Here is a 27,497-nt window from a genome sequence, read left to right on the forward strand (position 1 = left end):
TCTGTGCATGTGTGGTTTCGTAACAAAAACAACAGCTCCCACTAGTGGCTCTACATGAAAACGACATAGTTTTCAGCATTTTTGCTTTCTTCCGTCTCGACGGATATCGTGTACACAAAACTTTTCTGAAGCGAAAACGCAAAAATGATGCATTTTCACTTGAAACGTTGTCGTGTAAACGGGGCTTGATACTGGGACACTTCTTCTGGAGCCATTGTTTTTATTACCTTGTGTAATTTGCATGTTCGTCCTGTTCATGTGTTTTTTGGGTTTTTTTTGTACGCTCCAGTTTCAACACATGATCCAAACACGTTCGTCAGGCTAATGGTTATTGATTAATGACTGTGAATTGACCATTTGAAATTCACACATTCAATAGTAATAAGAAGAAATAAAATCAATTTCTTCTCTATAAATGTTATCCCTGAACTGTTGATGTTTTTTTGTTGTTTTTGTTTTTTTCTTGGGTCCATTTGGGGTTCTTAAAACTGAAAGGAGCTTAAAGTGTGAAATCTCCTTTCTGCCCGCGGATCCTCTGCGCTGGACAGTGGGGCCTTCAATCATTTAGAAGTTTTAATGATCTGGGTGTCAGACCAGAAGATCGTATCAGCCATCTGTGCTCTCGTTATTGCTAGCTTAGGTGCTTAACTCCTCACCTTCACTTTCTCCCCCTCCAACCGCTTTCCCTGTTTTCCTCTGATTTATATCTCCCCGTCATTCCATTTGACAGATAACTCTGCAGAGTTTTTGTGACTTTAGAAAGTTATCAACCGCATTCCTCTAAAAGGGTATTTTGTTGTTGTTGGAGTTTACTTTTTTCATTTGTTGCTGGAAAACGCAGCGTGCCTTCCTCCTTCTGCAGCTGTCGGGAGAGAACTCATTACGTTGTGTGCATTATTTGTTGTGCAAATGCAAGTCTGACCACATGATGTGACTTTCAAATGAATTGATTATAATCGTTTGGAAAATTATGCTCTTGGTTTAACTCAGCATGCAAAAACTGCATTACGCAAATGGAAATGCGACAAATGAACCAGTCGCACTTCTGAAAAGGTACTTTTTAGAGTATTTCTGCTCGAGTAAACACGTGTAGTTGGAGCTGACACATCTTCACCTGCAAGTCTTTCTCTGTTGTTACACAACCGACGACTTCCTCTACACACACACACACACACACACACACACGCATTCACACAACACAACCCAAAAGTAATTGATGGCTTTAAAGAACTCCCTTCTTGATATGTAATTGAGCAAATAGCCCCCGCTGGTCCAAACTCAGCCTTCTAACAAGGATATTCTCATCCGCTGTCACAACTTGTTAAATGAAAAAAAAAACAAAGATTTACACAAAAGGCTGGCTGAATGAATAAATGAGGCAGGTCTTTGTTTACTGAAAGTGGATAAATCCTGTGACGAATCTAAAGAGTACATCTTTGTAGATGAGATGAAGCTGCAATGACTGCTAACCTCATCAGTCACTTGATTAAACAATCATTTCAGTCGTCCTCAAGCCAAAATGTCAAACATGCCCTGGCGTCTGAAATGTAATTAGTTTTTTTTTTTTTTTCTCCCTTTCTCTGTGTTGTGGCATTTTACAGACAAATTAATTAACTGTGAAGATGATGTGCAGATGTGGAAATTGAAAATATGTGGCGCTTTACACAGATTTTCATGCAAACATAAGACGTGTGTGATTATAAAGGATGGATCGCAAATAAACCAAAAAACAAGGGTTAAAGGTAAAGCTTTGATTAAACAATTAGCACCATCATTCCACCACACCTTTAAAAACCTGCACAAAATGCCAAAATGTAAATCACGTCTGTGTTGCACATTAATGTATCAGAATAAACCCCTCCCAGTATTATTTTGGACGGACGCATCAAGATTTCTCAAAGTTGTATAATTGACTCAATTGAATTCATTCACAAAGGTCCGCAGTCTGTCCATAAAAACCAGCGATTCCCAAGCTGGGGTCCGTTTAGCGGGCTGCCGGTAAAATAGTGCCATAATAATCTTGAAATCTAAACTTTAAAGTTAATCTTCAGAGTATACTTGATGAAATTGTCTATAGTTTCACAAAACAAAACAAAAACTAAGCAAAAATGACATAAAACCAAGTTTATTGAAAACTTCAGGTGCAAAATGCCTTGAAATGTCCATAAAATCGTTACATTCTGCATGTTTTTACAAACTCACCCTGACAACATGGCTTTCAGTCTAATTTGATAGCTTTTATGGCAGCATCACCGATACCTTAGCTTGGGTCTCAGTGTTGTGTTGTGTCCACGACTCCTAGGAAAAGTGTGATAAAATGTTTTCTTTTGTCGGGCCAGATTGGAGCCTCTTGTGTTATGACACCCCCGGTCTAAACCGCTAAAAAGAATTAAAACCATTTCAGCTAAAATGGCTAGAAAGGGCTAAAACTACTCAATAGTTTAAACCGCCTGCACCTGCTGGAAAAAAACGATTCGACATTTAATAAAATGTCAACAAGATCTTAATTATAGTTCTTAAAATTTTATATAAATTCAACATAAGCTACTGTTTTAATACCACAGAATTATATGAGCCACTTTCTAAGCTGTGTCACCTTCCTTTAGGAGTTGGAAAGTGGCATCACTGCTATCGACAGCTGAAACATCTCAGTGATTCAGTCGTGAATCCTCAGCTGTCACTAAACCTTCAGAACAGTGGATGTCGTTCGTAGCGTCCCGCGGCTCTGTTTATTGGAATATCCTCTATTCTCAGCTGGCTTTGGGGTTTTTTCTCTTAAATTCTTCTCTTTTTTAGTTTTTTTCATCCTCTCGCAGCTGTCTGTCTTGTTGGCCATTTGACAAGCTGAACAATATGCACATACATCCTCAGGTGATTAACACTGTGCCGTCTCTACATTCATAGATATTAATGTAGTCTGTCAATGCAATGAAATTCATTTCCTCTGCAGGTATAAACAAAGATATAGTCCTCACTTCTGTGTTGTCGGAGTGACACAGGTCACTGACAATATCTGTCATTTACGAAACTGCATTCCCATTACAAAAAAACTAAAAAACAGCCTTATCATTGCCTGATGCTGATAAAGTCCGGTGCTGTTCTGCTGGCGTCGTCTCGACACTGAACACAGACGAGAAGGAGAGAAAGTGTTTGTTGTGATTGAACCCATGTGGAGACGAATGTTGTGCATCTAAATCTGAGCTAGAAAGAAAAACAAGTAATAGAAATAATTAAGTGGCATCTTAAACCCGTGTGACAACAGAAATATCTTATTATTAGAAAGCAAATGTATGAAAAAAAACATTAAAATGATCTCCTGGGCTGTTTATACCTCCAGTAAAATATTTACCATCCGGTTTGTGTATCAAAACACAAAGTAAACTTTGCTTGACTTTTAGGTCTGAAGAAGAGGACAGTGTGTAATGGTGGTTGGTTTTTAAATTTTTTCAAGTGGAAATGCAAAACTTTTATATCATTTTGAGTGACCGTTCACACGACAATGGCACAGGTTGTTAAAAACGGCTTCCAAGGTGGAACATTTCGAAAACGCTCGTTCTTCGTCTCCATGGAAACAGTGTAAATGCTGCCACGGCACATTTTCACTTGAAACACTGTCAAGTGGGGGTTCAGCCCCATAAGTTAACCTCACATGTATGTCTTTAAACCGCAGAAGGAAACCAGAGCACAGTACCCACACACAGTACAGTACCCATAGTGCAGTGCGTAGTGTCTGTCTATGCACTGCACTCGCTGCTCATGAGTGTATCTTTTATATGTTGATCATGTGTAGCATGTAGCACCGCTGGTGTGTAAGCAACAAAATGCTGTCGCACGTAGCATGTAGCATGTAGCACCGCTGGTGTGTGAGCAACAAAACGCTGTCGCACGTAGCATGTAGCATCGCTGGTGTGTGAGCAACAAAACGCTGTCGCATGTAGCATGTAGCACCGCTGGTGTGTGAGCAACAAAACGCTGTCGCATGTAGCATGTAGCACCGCTGGTTTGTGTGCAACAAAACGCTGTCGCATGTAGTATGCAGCACATCTCAGAATAAAATCTTTATGGATCCACTGAGTAGTTAAACGAATGAGCGACATCCGGCTAACTAACAAACTCATACGAACTAACTTTCTCCTCGTCTTCTCATTAATGTTAAAGAGACTCTAAACCGAGGACATCGCTCATGCTCTCTTCGCTACCTGCTGCTGACTTGCTGACGGATGACATCACGTACTACGCACCGTGTCGTATCGAGGAGCTTTCACGAGCACAAGTACTCTTGTACAAGTAGTGTCGGATCGGTAACTGGTTACTGGTATTTTATATTGGAGCAGGTGTTTTTAAAACACACGTTTCTCATGATCCAACAGAATTCCTCATACTGACTATGTTTATTTGTATGATCACGAAGCACTTTCTTCATGTTCGTGCTAACAAAATAATGTATGCATGTCTTGTATAATCAAAGTGTTTGGACACATTGTGGTGATTGTGAGTGAAAACGTAGCCGGTTCACCGCAGTGATTACGGTTCATCCAGAGGAAGACGGAGGAGTGAATCACAATCTGCCAGCAGTCATCCACAATATGTTTGTTTTCCTGTAATTTCATGGCTGTCCATCACCAAGCTGACCAGAAAACTGACAGAGTGACACGGCCTTCCTTCAGCTTCCTGCCTGTGATTAAGATGACTGCAAATTCAACATTGTGCAGATCTGCAGACATAAAGACTCTCCGGATGCTCTTTAGTGCTTATTTGTTATGCCATCTTTTACCTAAATTACTGAAATAAAACTAATTAGACAACAGAATGGGGCTTTGTTTCCAGTCAAGTGGATCATCAGGGAATATTTTTCCACTCCTTCATATTATTTATGCTGCATAATTACGCGTTTCTGGAGGCTCGTCCTGCAGACAGAATTTCTGGTCACATCAGAGAAGTGAAACTGTTAATGCACCGCTGTGATTTATTTATGTGCGCAACATAACCATGCTGTTCACACAAGTTGCACAATTTTTATATAGTTGCTTTTTCAACATTTCCCACAAAAACCAGCCTTGATGTTACCACTAAATTAAGACTGCAAAATTACAGTATGTCCACATTTATATTTATCAGGCATCACAGATTGTGTAATCGTCAGTATGGATTTACTAAGGCCCCATGTACATGACAACTTTTCCAGTAAAAAAAACAAATAATTTTGTGTTTTCATTTTAGAATAGTTTGGGGTTTACACGACACTGTTTTTAAAAGGATATACATTTACAGAGAAACGGGAGAAAAACACTGAAAACGATGTAGTTAGCTGTGGTGTGCATGCGTGTCCGTCATGGAAGACGTACACGGAGACAGCCCGGAGCGTTTTCAGAAAGTTGCGTTTTCTACCGTTTACATGGAGATGGAGTCAGAACGATTTAAAAAAAAAAAGGTCCATCTTGGAGAGCTGTTTGCAAAAAGTTGTCATTGTCAGCGGCTCCGAAAGTTTTCCGTTTTCACCTCACTTCTGACTTAACGACCAAACGATTTGTTTACGTTTGACAGAAGGCAAACTGGTCGGGACACCTGCACTACGTCGGAGTCCCACGTGTCTTCACCACAAAGGCAGGTCCTAATGTTATGGATTATTGGTCGTCAGTAATAACACAGTGGGAATGAATGAATCTGGAGCTTGTCGTTTGTGTTTGTGCCATGAAGGACCTGCCCTGACCTCTGCTGTGTCACCGCCGTGACACACGATCGCCTGGTATCTCAGCTATGCTCCCTGACTCACTGGCTGCAGACCTTACATCATACACTCGCATGCCGTTCCCACCGGCCCATTCATGCGGAAGGAAAAAAGGGGAAGCCTCTCCCCTTCGTCCCTTGTTCTCACTATTTTCCCCCCTTTTCTCTTAGTTTTTATTGTATGTGCCCCCCTCCCCCCCCTCCCCCTCCCCCTCCCCCTCCACCCTCTCCTACTTGTAATCTCTCTCTCTTATTGCCTCCTTTTCTCCCTTCTATTCTTATCCCCTGGGCTATTTGGGGCCTATGCAAAATGTTTGCGGAGGGCCCTTCGTCTCTGGCACGACCACAGTCACACAGGCGCGCCTCCGTTACACCCCTATAGATCAGCTGTAGGATCCCACTGTGCTGCCTGACCATGCGGACTCAATGCATAGAAGGGTCCCTGTGTTACGACGCCATTCAGCGGGAGCCCATGATGTCACAGGGAGAAAGCTTTCATCTCTCACACACACACACACACACACACACACACACACACACACACACACACACACACACACACACACACACACACACACACACACAGAGCCCCTCCCCTGCTGTCTTTTCTTCTCATCGCCGTGGTGAATGGAATTGCATGGCTGTGCAGTTCAATCACTGTCAAGTGCAAAGAAAAGGGGTCTCTTGTGCAAAATTTCATGATTCACAATTGATTAAATAGGGGTGTCATTTCATGGCTGAACAGGGAGGTGTACAGAGAACGGGGGGTGGTGGCAAGGCTTTTTCATGCCCTTGTGAGATATAGCTCAGAAATCGCTTGACGGTTTTTATTCGGAGCTTGAGATGTAAAACTTTTTTTTTTTTTCTTTCTTTCCCAGGGAGGGAAATAGGCCAGGATGACAGAGACAAGGGGGTAAAGAGACACACTATCTTCTCATGGCTTGTTGAAGGGCTTTCACACCATTGAGAGATAGAAACCTATTACAGTGTATATAAGCTGTATGATTTAGATTTCCGTTGTCATAATGGAAATTCGCAGGGTTCAGCGAGCGGAGAACCAGAGGACACAAAAATGGCACTGGGAATAACAGGGAAGGAGCATAAATGTTTTGGGGAGTTTTTGAGTTCCGCATCTATCCTACGACTGTAGGGGAAACACTGCGCTGAGTCGTGAACCTCGGAGCAGAAGTGTTTCCTGATTGTAAAAGTCCGACTCGCTCTAATTGTGTCTCAGCTTTTTAAAGTGCTTCACGTTCACATTTGGTGAGCATGAGGGTTCCGGCAGAACCAAGTACAGTCAGTTGAAGTTGAAGTTGAAGTTAAAATTTAAATTGAATTGAAGGAATGTACTGCTGTTGAACATGTAATCATCTATCCACACTTTCGAACTTCAACTTTTCGATGTTGTGGTGCCGTTTATTAAAAAACTCAAACACTTTTTCCTCCAACGAATGTTGCACTGCTAAAGTCCCGTTTTACATCGTTTCAAGTGAAAACGCAACGTTTTTGTTTACGTTTACATAGCAAATATATATATATATGAAAATAATTGCAATGGAAACGGAAGAAATGATGAAATGAACATGCCAGGCCATGAGTTGACGCTGTTGTTTGTCAATTATAAAATTACCAAGTCCCAGGAGAATATAGACTTAAAGAGTCATGAAACTCTGGAGGAAAACATTGTTGTTATGGTCCGTCTACTGACAGAAGAAGTATTCACTACAGCATTTCAGACAAGTTTTCCAAAAGTTTCCATGGCTCCCAGCACCGTTGTCGTGTAATTGGACACCTAAAACGCTATGGAAGTTTTGCGTCTTCACTTGAAAACGATGGCATGTCAACAGGGCCTTCATGGATCTCACTGTGAGGCTACACGACTATCCACTGCACCAGTCAACGTATTAAATGGAAATATTAAAATATCTCTCTGAGCCTTAACAAACCAGCTTGTTTTGATGATCCGCCTGCGAGCAACTTGCAGTCAAACGAATGTAATCAAATGTCTGGTCCCTTCTAACACATCCTCTGGATTCACTCCTCAATCGGATTATAAACTACTGATAAACTATTTCCGATAGTAACAGAGAGGCTTCTTAAATGGTATTCCATTTGGAGATTTTCAAGCCATTTCTTACAGGGTTATGTATAAAGTGAACGTAACTTTTTATAAGAGAACCAAAACAGTTATTTCTTGAATTATTGACCTAGAAATAAGCACATTGATTCCTCTTTAAATATGAATTTTAAGGTGCATTTATATTTCAGCAAATTCTCACTTTCATTCATTATAAGAACCTCACTCGGTGTGGAGAAGTCAGTTATTTATGTAAAGTTTGGCTCTGTACTACTGTAAAGACAGGGAATACTGAATATACTACTGAATATACTGTCGGAGTCAGACTCAGATTCTCTGACTGGCTTCTAGCTTCTGCAGCCTCCACAGCAGAGAAATCATATATTATTCCGCACACACACACACACACACACACACACACACACACACACACACACACACACACACACACACACACACACACACACACACACACACACACACACACACACACACGCAGGCCCCAGGATAAGTGGGACTTGCACTAAACCAGTTTCACAAGTGACTCATGTGCGTGCGCATGCGTGTGCAGATGTGTGTACAACGTTGTGTAACGTGACATTCAGAAGTGTATGTGTGTGTATGTGTGTGTATGTGTTTGTGTGTGTGTCAGAAGTATTGCTGATGTTATGGGGAGCTCAATCTATCCAGACAGAAACATTTTTGAGGTCTTTCTTTCTCAGCGCGTCTCCTTTTTGTCCCGTGAATCATTCAGCTTTTTGGTTTCAGTTAAGCATGAGCTTGGATTTAGGTGGTAGTTATGGTTAACGTTACAGTAGCTGGAAATGAAACTGTGTGTGCGTTAGTAATCCCCCCCCCCCCCCCCTTTAAGCTGCAAACTGAACCTTGTGAGGCTCAGGTTCGCCGCCCTCACTTTCGCCACATGCTTTAAGGATTTGAGCTCTAACGTTGTCCTCAGTGTGAGGCTCCTTGTTGTTGGTACACACGCAGAATTAATCTTTAGGGTGATTTCAGGTCAGCTCAATTTTCTCTTAATCCAATTTCGGGAGAAAATTCCAGAGGAGAATAACATTGATACCAACAGAGTATTTTTCGGTATTTTCTTGTATTTCCACTCTAGCAATCACTTGAGTTCATTTCCACAACAGTGAGCAGATTCTAAATTAAATTACACCCATTAAGTGACTCATTTACATTTCAAGCATTTATCTGATGCTCTTATGGAGAATGACTAAAGAGTAAGTGCAAGATATGTGTTAGCTTGAATTTCTATATTTCAAATGCTCAAAACAGCCAAAAGTAAGAATTATAATAGTCCGCAGTGTGAGCCGAGATTACTAATGTATCATAATATATAAAATAACTGGAAGACAAATTGTTTTTCGCGTTGCAGACAGAAGGTAATTAAAGAGAGGAATGGCTCTATCGCACAAATGGAATTCAGTCATCATCATTTCATAATGTGATCGTGACTTTGGTCCATCAAAACGTGAGCAGCAGCCTCACGTTGGTCTTCCAAACATGTAACTTCAAGAGATAATCCAGTGTGAGGTCCCGTTGACACAACATTTTCAAATGAAAACGGAAAAAGATTTGATGGATTTTGGGTGTCAGTTTACACGACAACAGTGCACAGAGTCACTGAAAACATACATTTTTGAGAACGCCCCTGGTCCATCTCTCTGGCAGTGGAAACGCGACTGTAACTGGCCGTAGTGAATAGTTATCCTGCACATGCTCAGTAGATGGACAACAACAACAATGTTTGCCTCCAGAGTGTCATGACTCCCAGTCCATATTCTCCTGGGACTTGGTAGTTTTATAGTTAACAGTCACCTCTAATATCAATCCAACTACATTGTCTGTCCAAATGAATCTCTTTGTCTTGTTGTCTGTGCATGTGTGTGTGGTTTCACTACAAAAACTACCATAGCACCTACTAGTGTCCCAACATGAAAGCTACGTCCTTTTCAGCTTTTCTGTAAACATAATTTTCAAAATGTCGCAGTGTAAATGTGGAGTTCAATGTATTTTCACTTCTTGTTCCGTAAACGGGGCTTTAAACACATACGTACATATGTTCATATGACATACAGTATGTACATCGAGATTAGTCTGTAAATGTGATCGCAGAGTAATATTTTAAATCTTAGAATAACATTCAGTTTTGCATTTTCTTAGCTTTCACATCATCTTGAGAGCAGCATGATTATTATTAGTGTTTTTCTCTCATCGACTGCTGCCACAAAGCCGAGAGAGAGAGAGAGAGAGAGAGAGAGAGGGGAAAATGTCAGTCCTTCCACAGGCTGTACATGCCCACACAGTCTGAAAAGAGTTATAATGAACTGAGGTAATCACCACCTGAGGTCTTAAATATCAGATCTGTGCAACCCGAGGTCGATTCGGATCAGGCTGCACAGGTGGGGGCTTCATATATTAACAGGCCATCAAAGAACATGAGTGTTTTCATTTGCACAAGCAGAGCTTTGGGGGAAAAGCATTGCAGAAGATTACAGTATGGTGCAAGGATTGCAGAGGAATGCAAACATATCGAAAGAGAAGGAAAAAAATTATATTTAATTCCACTGTGGCCTTGCAGAAATTCCCCAGAGAGTCCGCCTCTACTCATGAGAGTCCTCGTATGTATCTGTGGTGAGCTTCTCGTGCAGAGCTCGGCTGAAGAACAGGAACATCTTGCTTCCTTTTGTCTGTAGTCATGAAGTTTGGATTTTTTATTTTTTATTTATTTTTTGTCAGATTTGTCAAAACTATTGCCATTTTTAACTTAAGTGGAAGTGCAGATACTTAAAATAAATCTCCGGTAATAGTAAAAATACTGATCCGGCTTTTTTTGCACAGCCGATGTCTATCCGACTGCTTCATTCTGCAGGCTTGGCCACCGCAAGTCATTGCAACTTGCACCGTGGACGGTACTGGTTATTCTACTTTACATGCCTCTCCTGATGCAACCGGGATTCAAACCAGGGTCACCCACACTGTCACTCACCTGCCAATGTAACAACCAAAAATTAGCTTTTTTACTTACACCATGTCGTTCGTGCACACACACTATTATGTTATGGCGATACTGCAGTTGACAGGGTGGATTCACCAACTTATCTCAAGGTGGCGGGTCACAAACAAAATTATTTTCTTATTTAAAAAAAAAAGAAGAAAAAAACAGGTTGTGAACCAACATAACTGAACAAAAAACACTATGAATTATATGGTAAAGATTTAAAATACTTATATTTCAAAGAGAAACATAAATTCTCGGTATTCTCAAATTTGTCCGCTCCTGTATCTGTTACTATTAACATTATTGACATTCTGAGGTTAGAGCAGGCCACAAGCCAATTTGAAGATTTTAAGGAAGACAGAGTGCAGAATGTAAATTACACTTACTTTCGACTCGTTTCCACGACAACGGTGCTCGAAGCCACTGAAAATGAAAACTTTTTCAAAATGCTCCGCCTCCATGTAGACGGCAGAAACAGTGCTACTGCACATGCGCACCATGGTAAATAGTTGTTCCGCACATGCTCAGTAGATGGACAATGATTTCCTCCAGAGTGTCATGACTCCCAGTTCATATCCTCCTGGGACTTGGTAGTTTTATAGTTGATGGTCACTGTAATAACAATCCAACTTGGTCGTCTGTCCATATGAATTTCCGTGTATCGGCGTTGTTAATGTTTATAGTGTATTGTTCTCTGCGTGCACGTGTGTGTAGTTTTCTTACAAAAATAAACAGCACCCACTAGGGGTCCTACAGGAAAACATTATTTTCAGCATTTCCGCTGTTTCAGTGTAAACGTACATTGCTTTCAAAACCTTTGTACGTAAGTCCTTAAATAGTCCAGCAGCAATTTAGAAAGACTCATTTGCCACTTCTGTTACTCTCACAGTAAACATTTCTAGTTGCGTCAGTAAACCAAAGCAATCACACACAGAACTGTCCACGGGATCGAAATGAAAATGTTACAGCCGGTTCACCTTTGCTTTCAGATCTTAGTGAAAACCGACAAGCTGCAACCCCTCGGATCATGATCTCTGAAAGTCTTTAATCTCTTCTCAGTGGTTTCAACCAGTAGCAACAGATTGCATTCATTTGTGTGTTTATCAAAATTTCCTGAGAGGCCCCCCCCTTTTTTCCCCTCAAATATATTGTTTTCTTTCCACTTGATGCATCCTTTCTCCAAATTTCATTTCCTAGACTGAAAGCTGAACTTATTCCCTGCTCTTCTCGCTGTCTGTCTCTCAGAGATATTTGTAACACACACACACACACACACACACACACACACACACACACACACACACACACACACACACACACACACACACGCACACACACAGGGACACACTCCACTTCCAACTCTTTAGCTGCAGGGCTTGTCACAGGGCACACAAGAGGCTTCTGTGCATACCAAACCCAGACTGTTCATTCAGAGCTGCCACTAATCACGCATTTGCCCGCGCACACACGCACGCTTACATTACATGTGACTGGCATTCTCCAGCTTTAGCCTCTGGAAAAGAAAAGGGGGTTGAAGGGATTGGCCAAAGGGGGGAAAAGAAAAGAGAAGGTGGCAGTAACTCATGACTAGAAGGCAGAAAACTGTGCAAGATACATCCAAGAACGAGAGCTCCTCTGGGATCTACCAAAGACATGAATCACAAAATATATCTAAGTGGTTCTTTTTTTTAATATTTTATTTACGCCGCTTCCTGCTCTTTTGCTCCTATTGTTGTGTAACCACAGTTAAACCCCTTTTAAAGGTCTCTGCTACTGGCACTCCGTTATTGAACTGCATTGAAATGCAGTCTCCTGTGTGAAACTTCATCAATCTTTATGAGCGTTTGATAACTTTAATTTGACTCCCAATATACAAAAGAGCTTCATGTTCCGTCCCCCAATCTGTCCAGCTGATTGATAAGGCTTCAATGAAGTCACTGAGCATTTGGGTTGTGCCCGCTCTACCCCGGCTCATTTCTCCACCGAGTGTCCTGAGGTGCTGGAGCAGCTGTGAACCAAGTCTGTCAGTGTATCCGTCTCCCGTGTCACGCCAGACGCCACTTCTCAGTCAGAGTATTGCCGGGATTCAGTTCAGGTAATTAATCTGAGCTCGTTAGCCACATGGCAGGTAGGTCGGAGCAGAAGCCGGCACTCTTGCTGCCGACCCGTCGCAGCACCCTCCTCCTCCTCCTCCTCCCCCTCCTCCTCCTCCTCTTCCTCGCACATAGCCACTATCGCCCCGTTAAACTGTATGTTTTTGGTACATTGTGGTTGGACTACCTGCGTAGCTGTTTATGCACCAGCTTGTGTTGACGGAGTACACGCTGCTGGCACACACAGTGGCTTATCTCCACCCGGCCCCATAGGAATGATGTCTTTTAAAAGGAAGCGGGCTGTGAGGGTGGGGTGAAACTGATATGTGCTGCTGCCTTGCTCTCCCTCACATCTACCATGGGACTGCAACAGTAAATGATGGCATTTGGGAGGAGAGGAGGAGGCGGGGCAGATGAACTGCTTTCCTTCCTGGTGCGAGGGATGATACGGCAGAAAGGGGGGAGGCGGCAGAGGAGCGGGGGGTGGGGGGGGCTGGACAGGTGCTGAGAGAGAGATATGTGTTGTTGTTTTTTTTTTTCTTCCGCTCTCTCTCTTCTGCACAGGAGCTCAGGAGGGAGTGGGCGGGCGAGGGGAGAGGATGGAGAGAAAGGCAGAGCGAGAGAAAAAGGACAGGTGAAATATTTCCCCCTGTGGCAGAGGAAATGAGAGAAAGTGGAAAGGGCCAGCTCTGTACTGAGAAATGGACTAAACCATCCCCAGAGGGGGTGCTGGGACTCCCGGCTCCACAGGCCGCTCTCTCAATGTACCTACCAGTGATGGATGATTTTAACGTTTACCCCCTCTGCTTTTTCCTCGCTCCTCAGCAAAGCTCGGGGAGTGTGTATGTGTGTGTGCGTGTGCGTGTGCGTGTGCGTGTGTGTGTGTGTGTGTGTGTGTGTGTGTGTGTGCGTGTGCTTCACAACCAGCTCGCCGCATGCCAGGCAATCCTGGCTCGGCCTCGTCGACATTCCCAGGGAGCAGAATACATATCCCCCTGTAACAATCGATGGCTCCCCCGAGCTCCCTCCCCCATCCACAGCCCCTATCTCCAATGGCCACCACCGCTATTAATTCTGTGCCCCACCGCTTCCTGCTTAGAGCCCGGTCCCCGAGATTAAAGAGCAACACAGTTACCGTGGTCCTCTGCTCACAGGAGGAGCTACAGGGGGAGGAAGAGGGAAGATTGTTCATCCAGAGAAATCTCCTCTGCGCAAAGCTCACAAATACGACTCATTTCCACATCGGGCCGCGTGGGGCCAGCTGTTGTGCACGTCAATTAATTTGCATCAAATCAAATTCTTTGTCCTCCACAAAAGAAAGCAGTTATATCCACGAGGGATGCATTTAAAGTGGAAGCCTTGAGTGCAGAAATCTCCACTCAAAATGACTCCATCAGGCTGTCAGACTGTGTACAGAACTCTTTCAGTAGCCAAATTAACTGTTAATGACGACGTGGAGAAACAGGCAGTGCAGTGGAGTAGTGGTTGGTTGGTTGGTTGGTTGAGAACTTTCTGTTTGGTGGATTTTGTCGTGTGTGCTTAAGTTTCTTCAGTCTGGTTTCCTAAAAACGTGTTTGAGTTGAAATGGTCACTCTGAGACCCTGTCCACACGACAACGCCGTTTCATGTAACCACATTGTTTCTGGCCGATAATCCCGATAATCCACACGTCGCAGTGCTTTAGGAACCCGAAAACTAGGTGAGTTTTTTTCAAACGGGTTCCAGTGTGGAGAAATTTTAAAACGCCACCTCGGCTTTGACATGTGGATGGGCAAGACACACATTTGCTGAAAATGATGATGTCATCATCCCAATAAGCCTTCGACTCTCTCCACGACGTCACTTAACAACAACAACAACAATGGCGGACGACATGCTCCAGAACGTTCTGCAGAAACTACTGATGCTATTTGGTTTAATATGGTAAGATGTTGGATTTCTCGAAAATAAGGATTTTTTTCATCCTCCGTGTCTTTTTCTCCATTTTTGGTGTTCGTCTGTGGCAGAGTGACATTACCCCCTGTAGGCCTGGCATATTTACTGCATCTTTTTGAGTCATTTTTATGGTGCGTGTGGATGGATGAACTAAAATGGATGCGAACACATTTTAGTTCATCCTAATTTCATCTTGAGTCGGCCGGACTGCTAAAACAGTGCCATAATAACTTTCAACGTTTCTTATTGTTATGGTGTGTGGTGCGTATATAAGATGGAAATGTCTCTATTTGCACAAAAACAAAGGAAAATGACGACAGTCTCAACATCAAGTCAATTTTAAATGAAACTTTCTGCTGCAAAATACAGTGAAATTTCCCCCCAAAAGCCTCCTGTAGCTGTTGGATCATGCATGATTTCACAAACTCACCCTGACAGCATGGCATTGAGGCTAGTTTGATAGAAATGAGGTCACAAGCTTTCATGGCAGAATCACTGATATCTCAGCTCAGGTCTCAATGTTGTGTTGTGCCCACTACTCTTAAGGAATTTGTTTATATATATATCTATATATATATATAGATATATATATAAAAAAAGAAAATCCTTTGAAATGTTTACAATTTGCTCTTGCCACCGGATTTGGCCTCTGAACACTTTGTGGGCCATGTGGTCAGGTATTCAGTGTGATGACGGTAGGCTGGAGGTTACATGTTCAAAACAAACTAGTTGGTTCTCACATTGAAAAGTCAACAATTCTGGTAAAGTCCGACTCAGACAGCCTAATTAATCCTAACCAGGATCAGCCAAGAAAAATGAATATTTAAATCACTCTTAAAGCAAACCTCATCTGTTCCCTGTTTGCTGATGAAGAACCTGAAAATAGGGTTTATCTACAGTCGTGATGCTGACCAAACAGTATAAACAAAAAAACAACCACTTTTCTAATTAATTTGTGACAATCAATGAAAAAGTGCATAAAACATTTCACCTCGGGCTCAAACGTTGTATCTGTCTGGTGATAAGTTGAGGAACACTCTGGCCTTGTTTTCCTCTTCGCTCACTTGGGCATTTTTCTAATTTAACTGTGTCCCTCATCTTCTCATCTCTCTCACAGTGGGAGTCAAAGTGGGAGTATCTCCAGGGCAAACACATGCTGCATCCTTTTTACTTCTTCTCCCGCTCTCTTGCTCTCCCTTTAAACACAAACACAGTCAAGTATAGAGTTTCACACACACACACACACACACACACACACAGATGCCAAAAAAACCAACAAAAAAAAGCCATTATAATCGTGAATGCACACAGACTCATTTTACCTTTGCAAACATCCAGTGGCTTGCAGTGCCTGGATTAGCCCCCCGAAAGCATCCCCTTTGAAACTCAGCGAGTAGGGATTTCTTTTTAGGTGATCAGTGGCCTAAGCAGCTGCTACACGCAGGATTAGCAGGTTCTGCCATTCAGGCAAACATGGACTGTTTAAACTGGCAGGGCGAAGAAAGCAGAGAGAGACAAGGAGGAGAAGAAAAGGGGAGAGGGGTTATGACAGGCAGGAGAAGGAGATGAAGTCAAGAATAGCAAAGTGAGAAAGACGAGGGAAGAAAAGGAGGTGTGAGAGATGTGAACTGGGGAGCGGATGATGAGAGAACAGAGCGAGATGTGGAGCAGAAGGGATGAGAGACGAGTGGAGCAGAGGGGAGGAATCGGCATGTGTGAAGAGGACTGTGAAGGGCAGAGGAGGAAGAGGAGGAAGCGGGGAGTTAAGGGAAGTCACATGGACGTAGAGGAGAGGCAATACGCTGAAAGCTGTCCCGTGTTGTGAGAATCAAAAGCTTAAGGCGAGCCGACAATGAAAGTGTTGTTCTTCGCCGTGTTTGATCCAGCTTTTTGTTTCTTGTTCCGCTGCTATAATATCACAGCCCCACTCCCGTCTCTCTGACTGTGAAAGTGTGTCATCCGGACACCTCTGTAATTGTGCCTGTACAAGGTGTTTACAGGGAGGGAAGGTTGATGAGCCGATAACGGGCCTGGCTCCAGGGCTACAGAGGCATTTCCATGCTGAGCTGCTGGCTCACAGTCGCACCTCGCTTCTTTTCCTCCTGCGTCTCACTTCTCCTGCATCCACCTACCTCATATTACACCTACACCACCCCTCTTTCTTCGGGCTGTTTGTGTCTCGCAAATGGAGAAAACACATCTGGGATCCCTTGTTTTTTATGAGCTTTATCTGTCTTTAGCTGCTGTGCGTCATTACGTCACCCCTTGCACTCCCACCCACACTTTTTCTCTCCGCCGCTTCTCTTGTGTGCCGAGCAAGGTGTGCGACGGCAGTATGGTAGTCAGACAGCCTCCTTAGTTGTTGTTTTTTTTTTTTTAACAGTAACAAGTCCGCCATTCCTGGAAACCCGGAAGCAGAACTCACACCTCGTGTCAACGCTCCTTCGACTCGCACCCCTTTTTACCTCTTCTGCGTTGCTATGTAGCCCTTCTTCACTTTCAGCCCATTCAACCAGGAGGACGAGATCCTTTTATACGCAAACGCGACGTTACGTGCACAGAAGTGTGGGAGCTGATTTACAGACAGGACGTACTGACAGATGAACGAAATCACGCACACTATTCATTTACCACGTTTGCCTTCACAAATATGGAATATCAGGTTTGTCTCATAGATCGCTCAAGCTACTGGGAGAACTTTAGTGATTAATGGGAAACTTTGGTCTGAAAATGAAAAGATGGTTCAAACAGCTCCACCTGAAATGTTGCTGTAAATTTGATGAGTCATTTCCTCTCCTGGCTCAACATAACTTTTCTTTTGGATCTTTATTATACATTTTTCTTCACAGTTTTACCTCAGATTTTAAATATGTGAGAGATCATCTATCCAATTGTGTTTATTTTATTTGTTTATTTGCTCCAACGATCCAGTATGTTTGAGCACTTCCTCCATCAACATGCCCAACTCCACATTTTTGCACTTGCATTGTTGTTTTCTTTCAGATCGGCCCTGATTTACATGCTGCTGTTTTCACGTCATGCCATGATTAATAAATCAACTGTAGAATACGCACAAACAAAAAGTACAATTTATTTGCATTAGCATGCATTTTTCAAGTGTTGTACATAACTGTAGTGAGTCGTACCCAAAGTGCCAAGTTGTAAACTTAACATAAGTATTTATTACCCTGAAAACCCTTTTTAGATGTTTCAGGTCCATACAGTTTCCAGCAGTCCTGTAACCACAAGGTGGGTCAGACCACAAATCAAATGTGTGCAAAGAGTAGAAACCATGCACATGAACAAACACACACACACACACACACACACACACACACACACACACACACACACACACACACACACACTATCTCTATCTCATATATGCAGACACACGGCACTGTGACAACTGCAGCCTTTCCAGTCACATGCCATATCACTACATTTCCGTCATATTCTCGTGTGGCTCGGGTGAAAAGTGAATCGAGTGCACACACACACACACACACACACACACACACACACACACACACACACACACACACACACACACACACACACACACACACACACACACACACACACAGAGTGATATTCTCGCCCTTTATCCCTTCTTGGTAATCTGTTTACGGAGTGCTGGGCCCATTTGAGGGAGAATTTAATTGAAACCGAGGCTAATCTGATGATGGCACGAAGCGGCAGAGCCCTCAGCCCTGCATCACCCCCAGTGAGGTTGCACCTTGTACTCCTCACACTCAATACCTTGCTACTTCATTTCATGCCTCATGGTTCAATGCAGCGCTGCCCACTCATACATGCCACATTGATTGTTAATCCGACACTTGATATGCACCGTGCTCACTCAATTCTGATCTTGTTTTTCTTGTTTGTCCCCCCCCCCCCCCCCCCTCCCCCACCACCACCTCCTCTTCCTCACTGTCCAACGCTATCCTCCTCCTGTTTCCACTCTCTTTATTCAGGATGGATATTACTCCCACCGGCCGAAGGAGAAAAGCAGAGTTGACAGCAACAACGAGAACTCTGTGCCCAAAGACTTTGAGAATATAGACAATAGTAACTTTGGTGCGCGCTCGCAGCCCCACCGGCAGTCTGTGGGCGCCACCAGCAGCAAGCAGCAGCGGGAGCACCTGCAGGAGAAGGCCCATGCCCAGCAACAGGCCTGGCGGGACAACTCCCAGAGTCTGGGTCGCAGCTCGAACGAGGTCCTGCCCGTCGGCCACCAGCCGCTGGCAGTTGGCAACAACGCGTCCTATCCAGGTGGTCAAGGCGCCGCGGGAGGGTACCGGCACCACTACCGCGCCTCGCAGGCCCAGCAGGCCCAGCAGGCCCAGCAGGCCCAGCCGCAGCACAGACATCAGCACCCCCACAGGAGGCAGGCGACCGCAGCCACACTGGAGGTGACCTACGACCAGCCGCCCAAGTGCGAGATCAGCGGGAAGGAAGCCATTTCGGCTCTGTCCAGGGCCAAGAGCAAAGAGTGTCGGCAACAGATCGCTGAAGTGTACTGCAGACACAAGGAGGGCCAGTTAATGCCTGAGAAGGTCAGCCGCTATTGTCCCATGGAGGGTGAGTACATCATCACAATTAAAGTGATTGATTGTTTAATTTTAGTTCAAGAGTTGACACGGTCACAGAAACTGCAACAGTGAATGGGTCAATATCTGTCAAGCGATCCTGTGGGTTGTGTAAAAACCTGCTGGAAGCAAAAGCACGCTTTAATCTTACATGTTTCACGACATTTTGGTTTCGTGGCAACGTATGCCGTAACTGTGGTTTGAACTTGAGGATTTTAACTGGCACTCTACTTGAAGTCAGGATGGATTTGGATCAGGTTTAATTTACAGTGTTGGCAGCAAACAACAATCCAAAATATGTGGCATCTTTTTTTACTCGCCGCCTGCTTTAATCCAGCGAGTGAAGCTCGGCCATCAAGAGAAATGCAGAAATCTTTGATGTGAAATCACCACAAATGTTTCAAACTGGCAAAAACATTTGGCCCAATTTCCTAGAGTTGATAAGTTGATTGATCAAATAGGTTTTTAGGGCATTTGACACCTCATAGTTTGACTTATTTTTTTTTTTTATTATGCTTTACACTATAACTGGAACTTGACTACAACTCTCCTGTTACTGATTCACTACCATGTAACTTTGACATCTGAGCTGAGATGTTTAATCAATAATTTATCAATTTGGTTATTTAATCTCAAAAGCATACCAGTGTTGTCTTGGTTTCATGATTATTTTGGGAGTGAGGTTCCCATTGCAGCTCTTGCAAACGGCATAATGTGACATAAAATGTGAAAATACCCTCCTCTGCTGTCAGGCTCAGTGTGAAATTATAAAGATATTAGGTGTCGGGTTTGGTTCATTCATGCTGATCAAGGAATAGATCAGGGATTATCACACATAAGGGATTGAAACAGAAAGTTTGGCTGTGTAACACTGATGTAAAATCCTTTAAAACTCAATGACTTTAAAAACACATATTTGATCATCATAGAAATTGAATGAGGTTTTATATCTATTATTTATATAACAAGTGCAACAGTTGAAGCATTATATACAAACTTATTTTCAGCACATTTTTAAGTAAAAGCTTTTGTTTTTAATAATGGATCGTAGCAGCTGTTAACAACAATTTCTTTTCATGTGAAATCATGCATCAACAGAAATGTATTGCTTCTCCTGACACAGGAAGTCTGCTTGAAAGTGATTTCAGAGTCAAAAGACCTGATTTACTAAGATGGATTTACTCACATGTTAATATGTTGCACTCTCTCTTGGAGTGTGATTTAATTGTAATTACACTCTGAGTGGCGACACATGCAAACATGAGTATTCAAATGAAGTTGTTGGTTTTTTTTTTAAGGCCAGCTTTTCATGATAATCATGGTGGAAACGTTTTCGTGTTCACTTGCTTGTGTTCTGACTGAAAGGAGCACTGAGCTCCCACAAACACAAAGTTGGATGTGTTGGTGGAGGTCGTTATCAAACATATCAGTGTGTTAAAACAGACGCAAATCGTAAACAAACCTTTTTTCAGACGTGGTAAATCACATTGCAAGTTGTACTGTACATTGATTTAATTTGGCACACACACACCCGACATTCATTATTCATGAAGGCAACATGGACAGTGTGTGTCTTGTTGTGTGGCCCAAAGTGTGAGAGTTGGTGGTTGAGTTTCACTTAGACTTTAAAATGCATGTTTCGTCTGCTCTGATAATGAAATAGATTTATAAAAGGGAAAGATCTTAGTGATACATATACATACAAAAGTGGGAGAAGTAAACCCCCATCCTGGGTTGATGCTTATTACGCATGGTGAATAACTGAGTAAAAGCTTAAAATTATTATTATTATTATTATTATTATTATTATTATTATTATTATTATTATTGTTGTTATTATTGTTGTTGTTATTTTTTGTATGATGACATGATATTTACATTTTTATGAATAACATGCATATACATAAATCTATAAGTCTATTCCCACACCTATTGAGATGAATATTTACTATACTGTACATACACATAGAAATGCGCATATACCACATGTATCGAGGTAAACATGTCTGAAATGTCAATCTTACCCCTCAATGTTCAATAATCACATTTTATAATCATATAACCATTTATAATTAATGTGCTTGCAAAAATCAATAGATCAAATGTCAATTTTGTTTTTGTATGACGGTCGTATCAGTATTACAAAGATAAATGTCATTAAAGCAGCTGTTGTTTCCTCGTAGTTCACAGCATGTTTTCCTGTACATTGTACAGGCTTATTTCTGAGACAAATTCAAATGAAAACTGGCCACCGAGCTAAATACAGAAGCTGGACTTTGACCACCAGGCATTAGTAGGTGGTCCAATATTTCCTGTGAAAGTAATTACGATTTCTCCTCAAAGGCTGGAGATTTCTTTTTTGCTGATGTGTAATTGGTGAAGTAAATTGTTGGCGAAAATTGGGATGCTGCTGTATTCTCTGTAAATTGGTCTCCAATTTTCATTTGTTTTGTCAAGCTGGCCACAGAACACCAGTCCTTCTGTGCTTTTCACACGCACGCACACTTTTTTTTCCAGAGAATTTATGGACATCTGCAGTCTGGTTGCAGATTCTGTAAACAAAATCTGTTGCGGCTGCAGCCATGAGTGAGCAGCATGCATCAGCAGCCACGTTTCAATGAACTTCCCGTACACACACACACACACACACACACACACACACACACACACACACACACACACCCACACTCGCGGACCGAACGCAGGAACGACAGCGTGGCAGCAGGATTTGAAACGATACGATGCTTACGGTCCGTTCCAGTCAGATACCGCTCCAGAACTCGCTCCTGTTGTTTTAACTTGAGGAGGCACGGTGACTTAGCAGCTTCTCCTGTGTTTCCCCTCTGAGGAGCCGGTGTATCGTTTGTCTGTGACTTAGCGCCCGTCATTTCACACAACATCTCACCACCCCCACTCAAACTGACAATTTTGATCAAAAGAGACAAAGAAATTGAAAAGGGCTTTCCCCTGGTGGCTGGGCTGTAACAACACGACAGCTAAATTAAATCACTTCTCTCTCCCTCCGTCTGCCCGCCTGCTGCCTGCCAATGTGTTATCTCTCCTTCTCTTCCCTCCCCGCTTCTTCCTCCCAATTCAAGTCCTAACCTTGTTAGCAGAAAATTGTCCAATTTGATTTGATCGGGATTCCGTCCTTGAGGCTTTGGCTGGAGTTAGTGGAGCGTTTAGCATGTTAGCTGGCGATGTGGCCGCTGATTGTTTGGTCGTTGCTTATTGGTTGCAGGAGCAGAAATGTTGGCTAGCTCCGAATCGATGCCGCTGTGTAGCGCGTGAAACAAGAAGACATTGGTTTAAACATGTGATTCCGACTGGAATGGTGAACAGATATTTAAGGTTGAAGGTTAAACTTGTGTCCAGAGGAAAAGACTACAGTGGAGGGTAAAGCCATAACTTTTACTTCATTCTGACCTGAATGTAAATATCTCCTGAGGAATAAACTTGTATACTTTTACGCGACGACCTTTTCAAGTGAAAACGCAAAACTTAAACCTTTTCTGAAACACTGCAGATGTGATGGGAAACAATCATATCATTATCGCAATAATCATCATCGCATATCACGTGTTTTAACTATCGTTTTGGAGACAGAGGTCAAGATAGAGATTTGTTGGTCAAAGTGTGCCGCTACATCCGTCCAGTGCGGTTAATTTAAAGAACACAACCCTGCCGATCGGTACTGCCGAGTTGAATTTTCTCATTTCATTCACATGAATCAGAGCCGTCACTGTGATTTACATCCCTGAGCCTGCCTGTGTGGATGTGTTCCAGCAGCAGACGCCATCTCTCAAGACATTTTCTCACGCAATTCGGTACAAGCCCTTTGGGGTAAAAAGGCTCGGCTCTTGTTCTAACCTCTCGTATGAGCAGTTAAGATGGAGGGTGTGGTAAGAGCCCGAAGTTACACAGGATGATGGAGGAAGAGAGTGGGCTGATAGCAGATGAGGGAAAGGCAGTTTAAAAGATTGATGGCGAAGGGAAGGATGATGAAGTGTGATGAGTTCAAGAGGAGGCCTTCTGTTTCTCCTTGCAACGAGACCCGCGGTGTCTTCAGGTGTGTGTGTGTGTGTGTGTGTGTGTGTGTGTGTGTGTGTGTGTGTGTGTGTGTGTGTGTGTGTGTGTGTGTGTGTGTGTGTGGGTGGGTCGTCTGCGACGCCACACATGAAGCTCTGCCACAGATAAACACACATTACGCACACACAAAAAAAAGAAAAAAGAAAATGACACACACACCCGTGCTCATTAGTTCAGCTAGCTAGCATGGCACACTCTCTCTCAAAGTGCTTTCTGAAGCGACTGGCCAATTATCCGTGTGCAAAGCAAACCAGTGAACCTTCTTAGCTGGCCACCAATTACTGTTCAATCTGATACGGCCCACAGCAGATCCTCCCTCGAGCTGTCTCACACACACACACACACACACACACACACACACACACACACACACACAACACACACACACACACACACACACACACACACACACACACACACACACACACACACACACACACACGCACACATGCAGAAAGAAAGAAAGAGGAAAGATCACCAAGAAAATGAGTGCGAGTGAGTGACAGGCGCCGCGGCCAATTGGAGCCATGGGAGCGTGTCATTAACCTCACCCCTGTGGTCAGAGCCATGTTGGACACCGGCCCTTAAATTTGAATGAATAAGATTAGCTGAACAAGACAAACCAGGCCTTTTTTTATTTATTTTTTGCCCCACTCATAAAGAGAAGACACTGCAGACACATGCCCTTAGATGCAGAGTAATTACAGGACGTCCCAGAAATGATCCAGGAGGGGATTTTTTTATTTATGTATTTTTTCCTTGTCACCCCGAGGGAATAAACACTCCCCTCATCTCTCTCTGCTTCTAAACCGCAGAAAGGCTCTTGGGAGCTGGAGTCCCAAATTATAGTCATTAATCTGCTTAAAGCACGTTCTGTGAACAAACACGTCTCATGAGCTGCGTGTGCACATTTGCTGTAATAACTGAATAATCTAAAACAAACAACGTCTGTGATCGCGTTTGGGGAATTGACAATGCATAGCTGCTTTGGCGGTGTTTTTTTTTTTTTATTTTTTTAATATCTTTCTGTCTTTAGGTTGAGAGTGTTTTTAAGCGGGTTTACGGTGGTATGAAACTGCACAATGGAGCTCTGTGGGGCTCCACGTTCGCCTTGTTGTCATCTGGGCGAGATTTCAGGCTTCTTCTGGGAGTTTTGCCTGAGAAGAATGATGGCGCATTGTCAAACCACGCTCCACCCCGGGTGGAATTCCTGCCCTAGTGGTGTCAGTGGTTGCTGCGTGGCCGAAACTCTTGTAGTTGTAATTTAATCGCGATATAAATAGAGGAGTGACTCATGGTTTTGTGGCCTGGTTGGCTTTGGTAATCTCACATTTGCAATTCCTTAAATATTCATGTATTTGTGTGTCATCACTTGGGATGCCCCCTTTTTTTTGTTGTTGCATCCCTCCATCCTCTGTACCTGCTTCATCCACAACTGGATCTGACTGATTTGAAGCTATTTAAAGTCACCTTTTAGTCACGCACCCGCAGGAAGAACATGCAAACTGCTGCACCACGACACCACCACCTCAGGACTGAAAATAATACTTATTGTGCACGTTATACTAAACGAATGTAGGGGTTTTCGCAGTCAAACTGAGGTGACAACATCTAACATCAACAGCAGACCAGAGAGAATTACTGTTTTATAATGATATTTTAGAGCAGGAAGTAGAGGAGGACAGATAAACGGACAAAATTAAAGACCTCATAATCTTAGATCTGGTTCTTTTGAAGGTAAATAAATATAACGAGAGAAAAGTGCACTTTGGCTTGAGCGTAAATTGGACGTGAATAAATAATGATCTTACGTATTGACTTTATTAACACTTTGAACACACATCCAATACACAGCAAAACAGAAACCTTTTGGAATTTCATCTATCAAGTTGAATAATTTTTCATTTTTACCAGTAGTGGATCAGCTGTTGTGTTAATGTGTCTTTTCTTACAATGTCAAAATGTGTAGATGAAAAAAAACATTCAATTCAAAACCCATGGATAATTGAAAAAACTTTATTTTCAAACTGACAGCAACAAACATTACATGCCTTGATAAATCATAAAGTGCTCACTGCATTATTAAATATACATATTTCACGTGTATATGGCTCACTTTAACTAAAAATCATGTGGATACATGCAAATAAAATCAGTCTCATTCAGCTTGCCTTCAATATTTTTATTTCATTTTATTATTGTTATAACAAAAAAAAACATTTCTGTCATAAATAGAAGAGACTGCGCAGTATTTATTTCATTAATTTTCTTGTACCTGTGCTCAGTTTGACTTCTTTAACAGCATTTTGCTTGATGTGGCACCTTTTCCCAAAACTCTTTTTAAGGTCTTTCTAATTCATCGCTTTAAAACTGGCCTCCTCTGGTTAGACCGTATCACAGTCTGAAATATTCACTCCTGACATAGACGTTATTTATTATGAAAATGCTAATCACCACATAAAGTGGTCCTGACTGTGCTGCTTAGCAACCCTGTTGTTTATCTATTTCCATTCACTGTTTAATGAGAGAATATCATTAAATTATCATTATTAACTATAATTATTGTGCTTTAGCATTTCTTTCTTTGTCCCTGGAAGACAGTTACAGGTGCTCTCTATCATACAGTGACTAATAGCTCTGCTTGTGCAGCCTCTCAGAGCCCCCGTTAAATAAAGAATTTGATTTAGCAATCAAACATGCAAACAACCCCTGAATATGTTGCTAATGAAGGACCCAGGCGATGTTTTGTGAAGTAGATGCAGCTTAAAAACTGATTTTCAGTGACTTTTCTGGTTCGGCCGGTTCAGATTTGGACTTTATGTCTCCACAGGTAAAGCCAACGTGAACATCCAGTGGGACGAGGACTCTGCTGAGAACTTTCCATCAAAACCAGTGAGGATTGCGTTTGTCCTGGTTGTCCACGGACGGGCGTCCCGCCAGTTCCAGCGCCTCTTCAAAGCCATCTACCACACTTCCCATTACTATTACATACATGTGGATCAGGTGAGCCACAGATATATCCTGATCTGAGCTGATGCACGGTGCGTCCCTGTTTAATTTACGCCCTGGGCTGTTCCCCACTTCGCCCAGAGCAAAATCCGCCACTGCCTGTGATGCACTGGTGCATTGTGGGCCTGCTGCTGCACAGTAACTGGAGAAATCTGGGCGTCAGGGGGGAAGACCTCGGCCCTGTTTACAACGTTTTCATGTGAAAACGCAAAACCTTTATTGTGTTTTGGGGTAGGGTTTATATGAAAATGGTGCTCGGAGCCACTGAAAACTCAACTTTTTGAAAACGGGTCATAAGTATTAACTTTTGAGGAAAACGCAAATTTCTGAAAACACTTGGCTGGAAACGCGGCTACTGTGCGTGCACACCATGGCCGTATTAAATAGTTCTTCTGCACATGCTCAGTAGATGGACAATAAGAACAATGTTTGCTTCCAAAGTGTCATGACTCCAAGACCATATTCTTCTGGGACTTGGCAGTTTTATTTTGAAAGTCACCATAATAACAATACAACTGTCTGTCCATATGAATGTCTGCGTACTCTCAATTTAATGATTTAACTATTAACTATTGTGTGTAGTTTCATTGCAAAAACAAACAACAGCCCCCACTAGTGGCCTGGAATGCTAACTGCATTGTTTTCAGTGTTTGTGCTGTTTCGCTTTCAAAACACTGGCTTGTAAAAGAAAAACTTTTTGGAAACAAAAATGCAAAAATTATGCATTTTCCCTTTATACACTGTTGTGTAAGCAGGGCTTTAAAGATCCTGGCTGCTTACAGATTTCACATATTCCTTTCTTTAATTTCACTTATAATTTAGAGATCTGTAATAAGGTAATCATTTTGGCCATTTTACATACTTTAATAACTTGCTAATAGTGCAATACAATCATAAAACAATCCACAACTAGAATGGAGAGAGTGTGCTGCATAATTTGTTTCCTGAATGAA

General features: G+C 42.6%; 1 protein-coding gene across 1 annotated transcript in view; it reads left to right on the forward strand.

Moving 5' to 3' along the window:
* The window catches only part of xylt1 (xylosyltransferase I), a 95,450-nt gene that overhangs the window by 34,696 nt on the left and 33,257 nt on the right, over positions 1-27,497 (forward strand). Inside the window, exons 2-3 of the mRNA XM_080462730.1 lie at positions 18,832-19,438; positions 26,366-26,538. Coding sequence (XP_080318856.1) covers positions 18,832-19,438; positions 26,366-26,538 — 780 coding nt within the window. The remainder of the gene's footprint in view (positions 1-18,831; positions 19,439-26,365; positions 26,539-27,497) is intronic.

The sequence above is a fragment of the Lipophrys pholis genome (genome assembly GCF_963383615.2).
Source record: "Lipophrys pholis genome assembly, chromosome: 5".
Lineage (NCBI taxonomy): Eukaryota > Metazoa > Chordata > Actinopteri > Blenniiformes > Blenniidae > Lipophrys > Lipophrys pholis.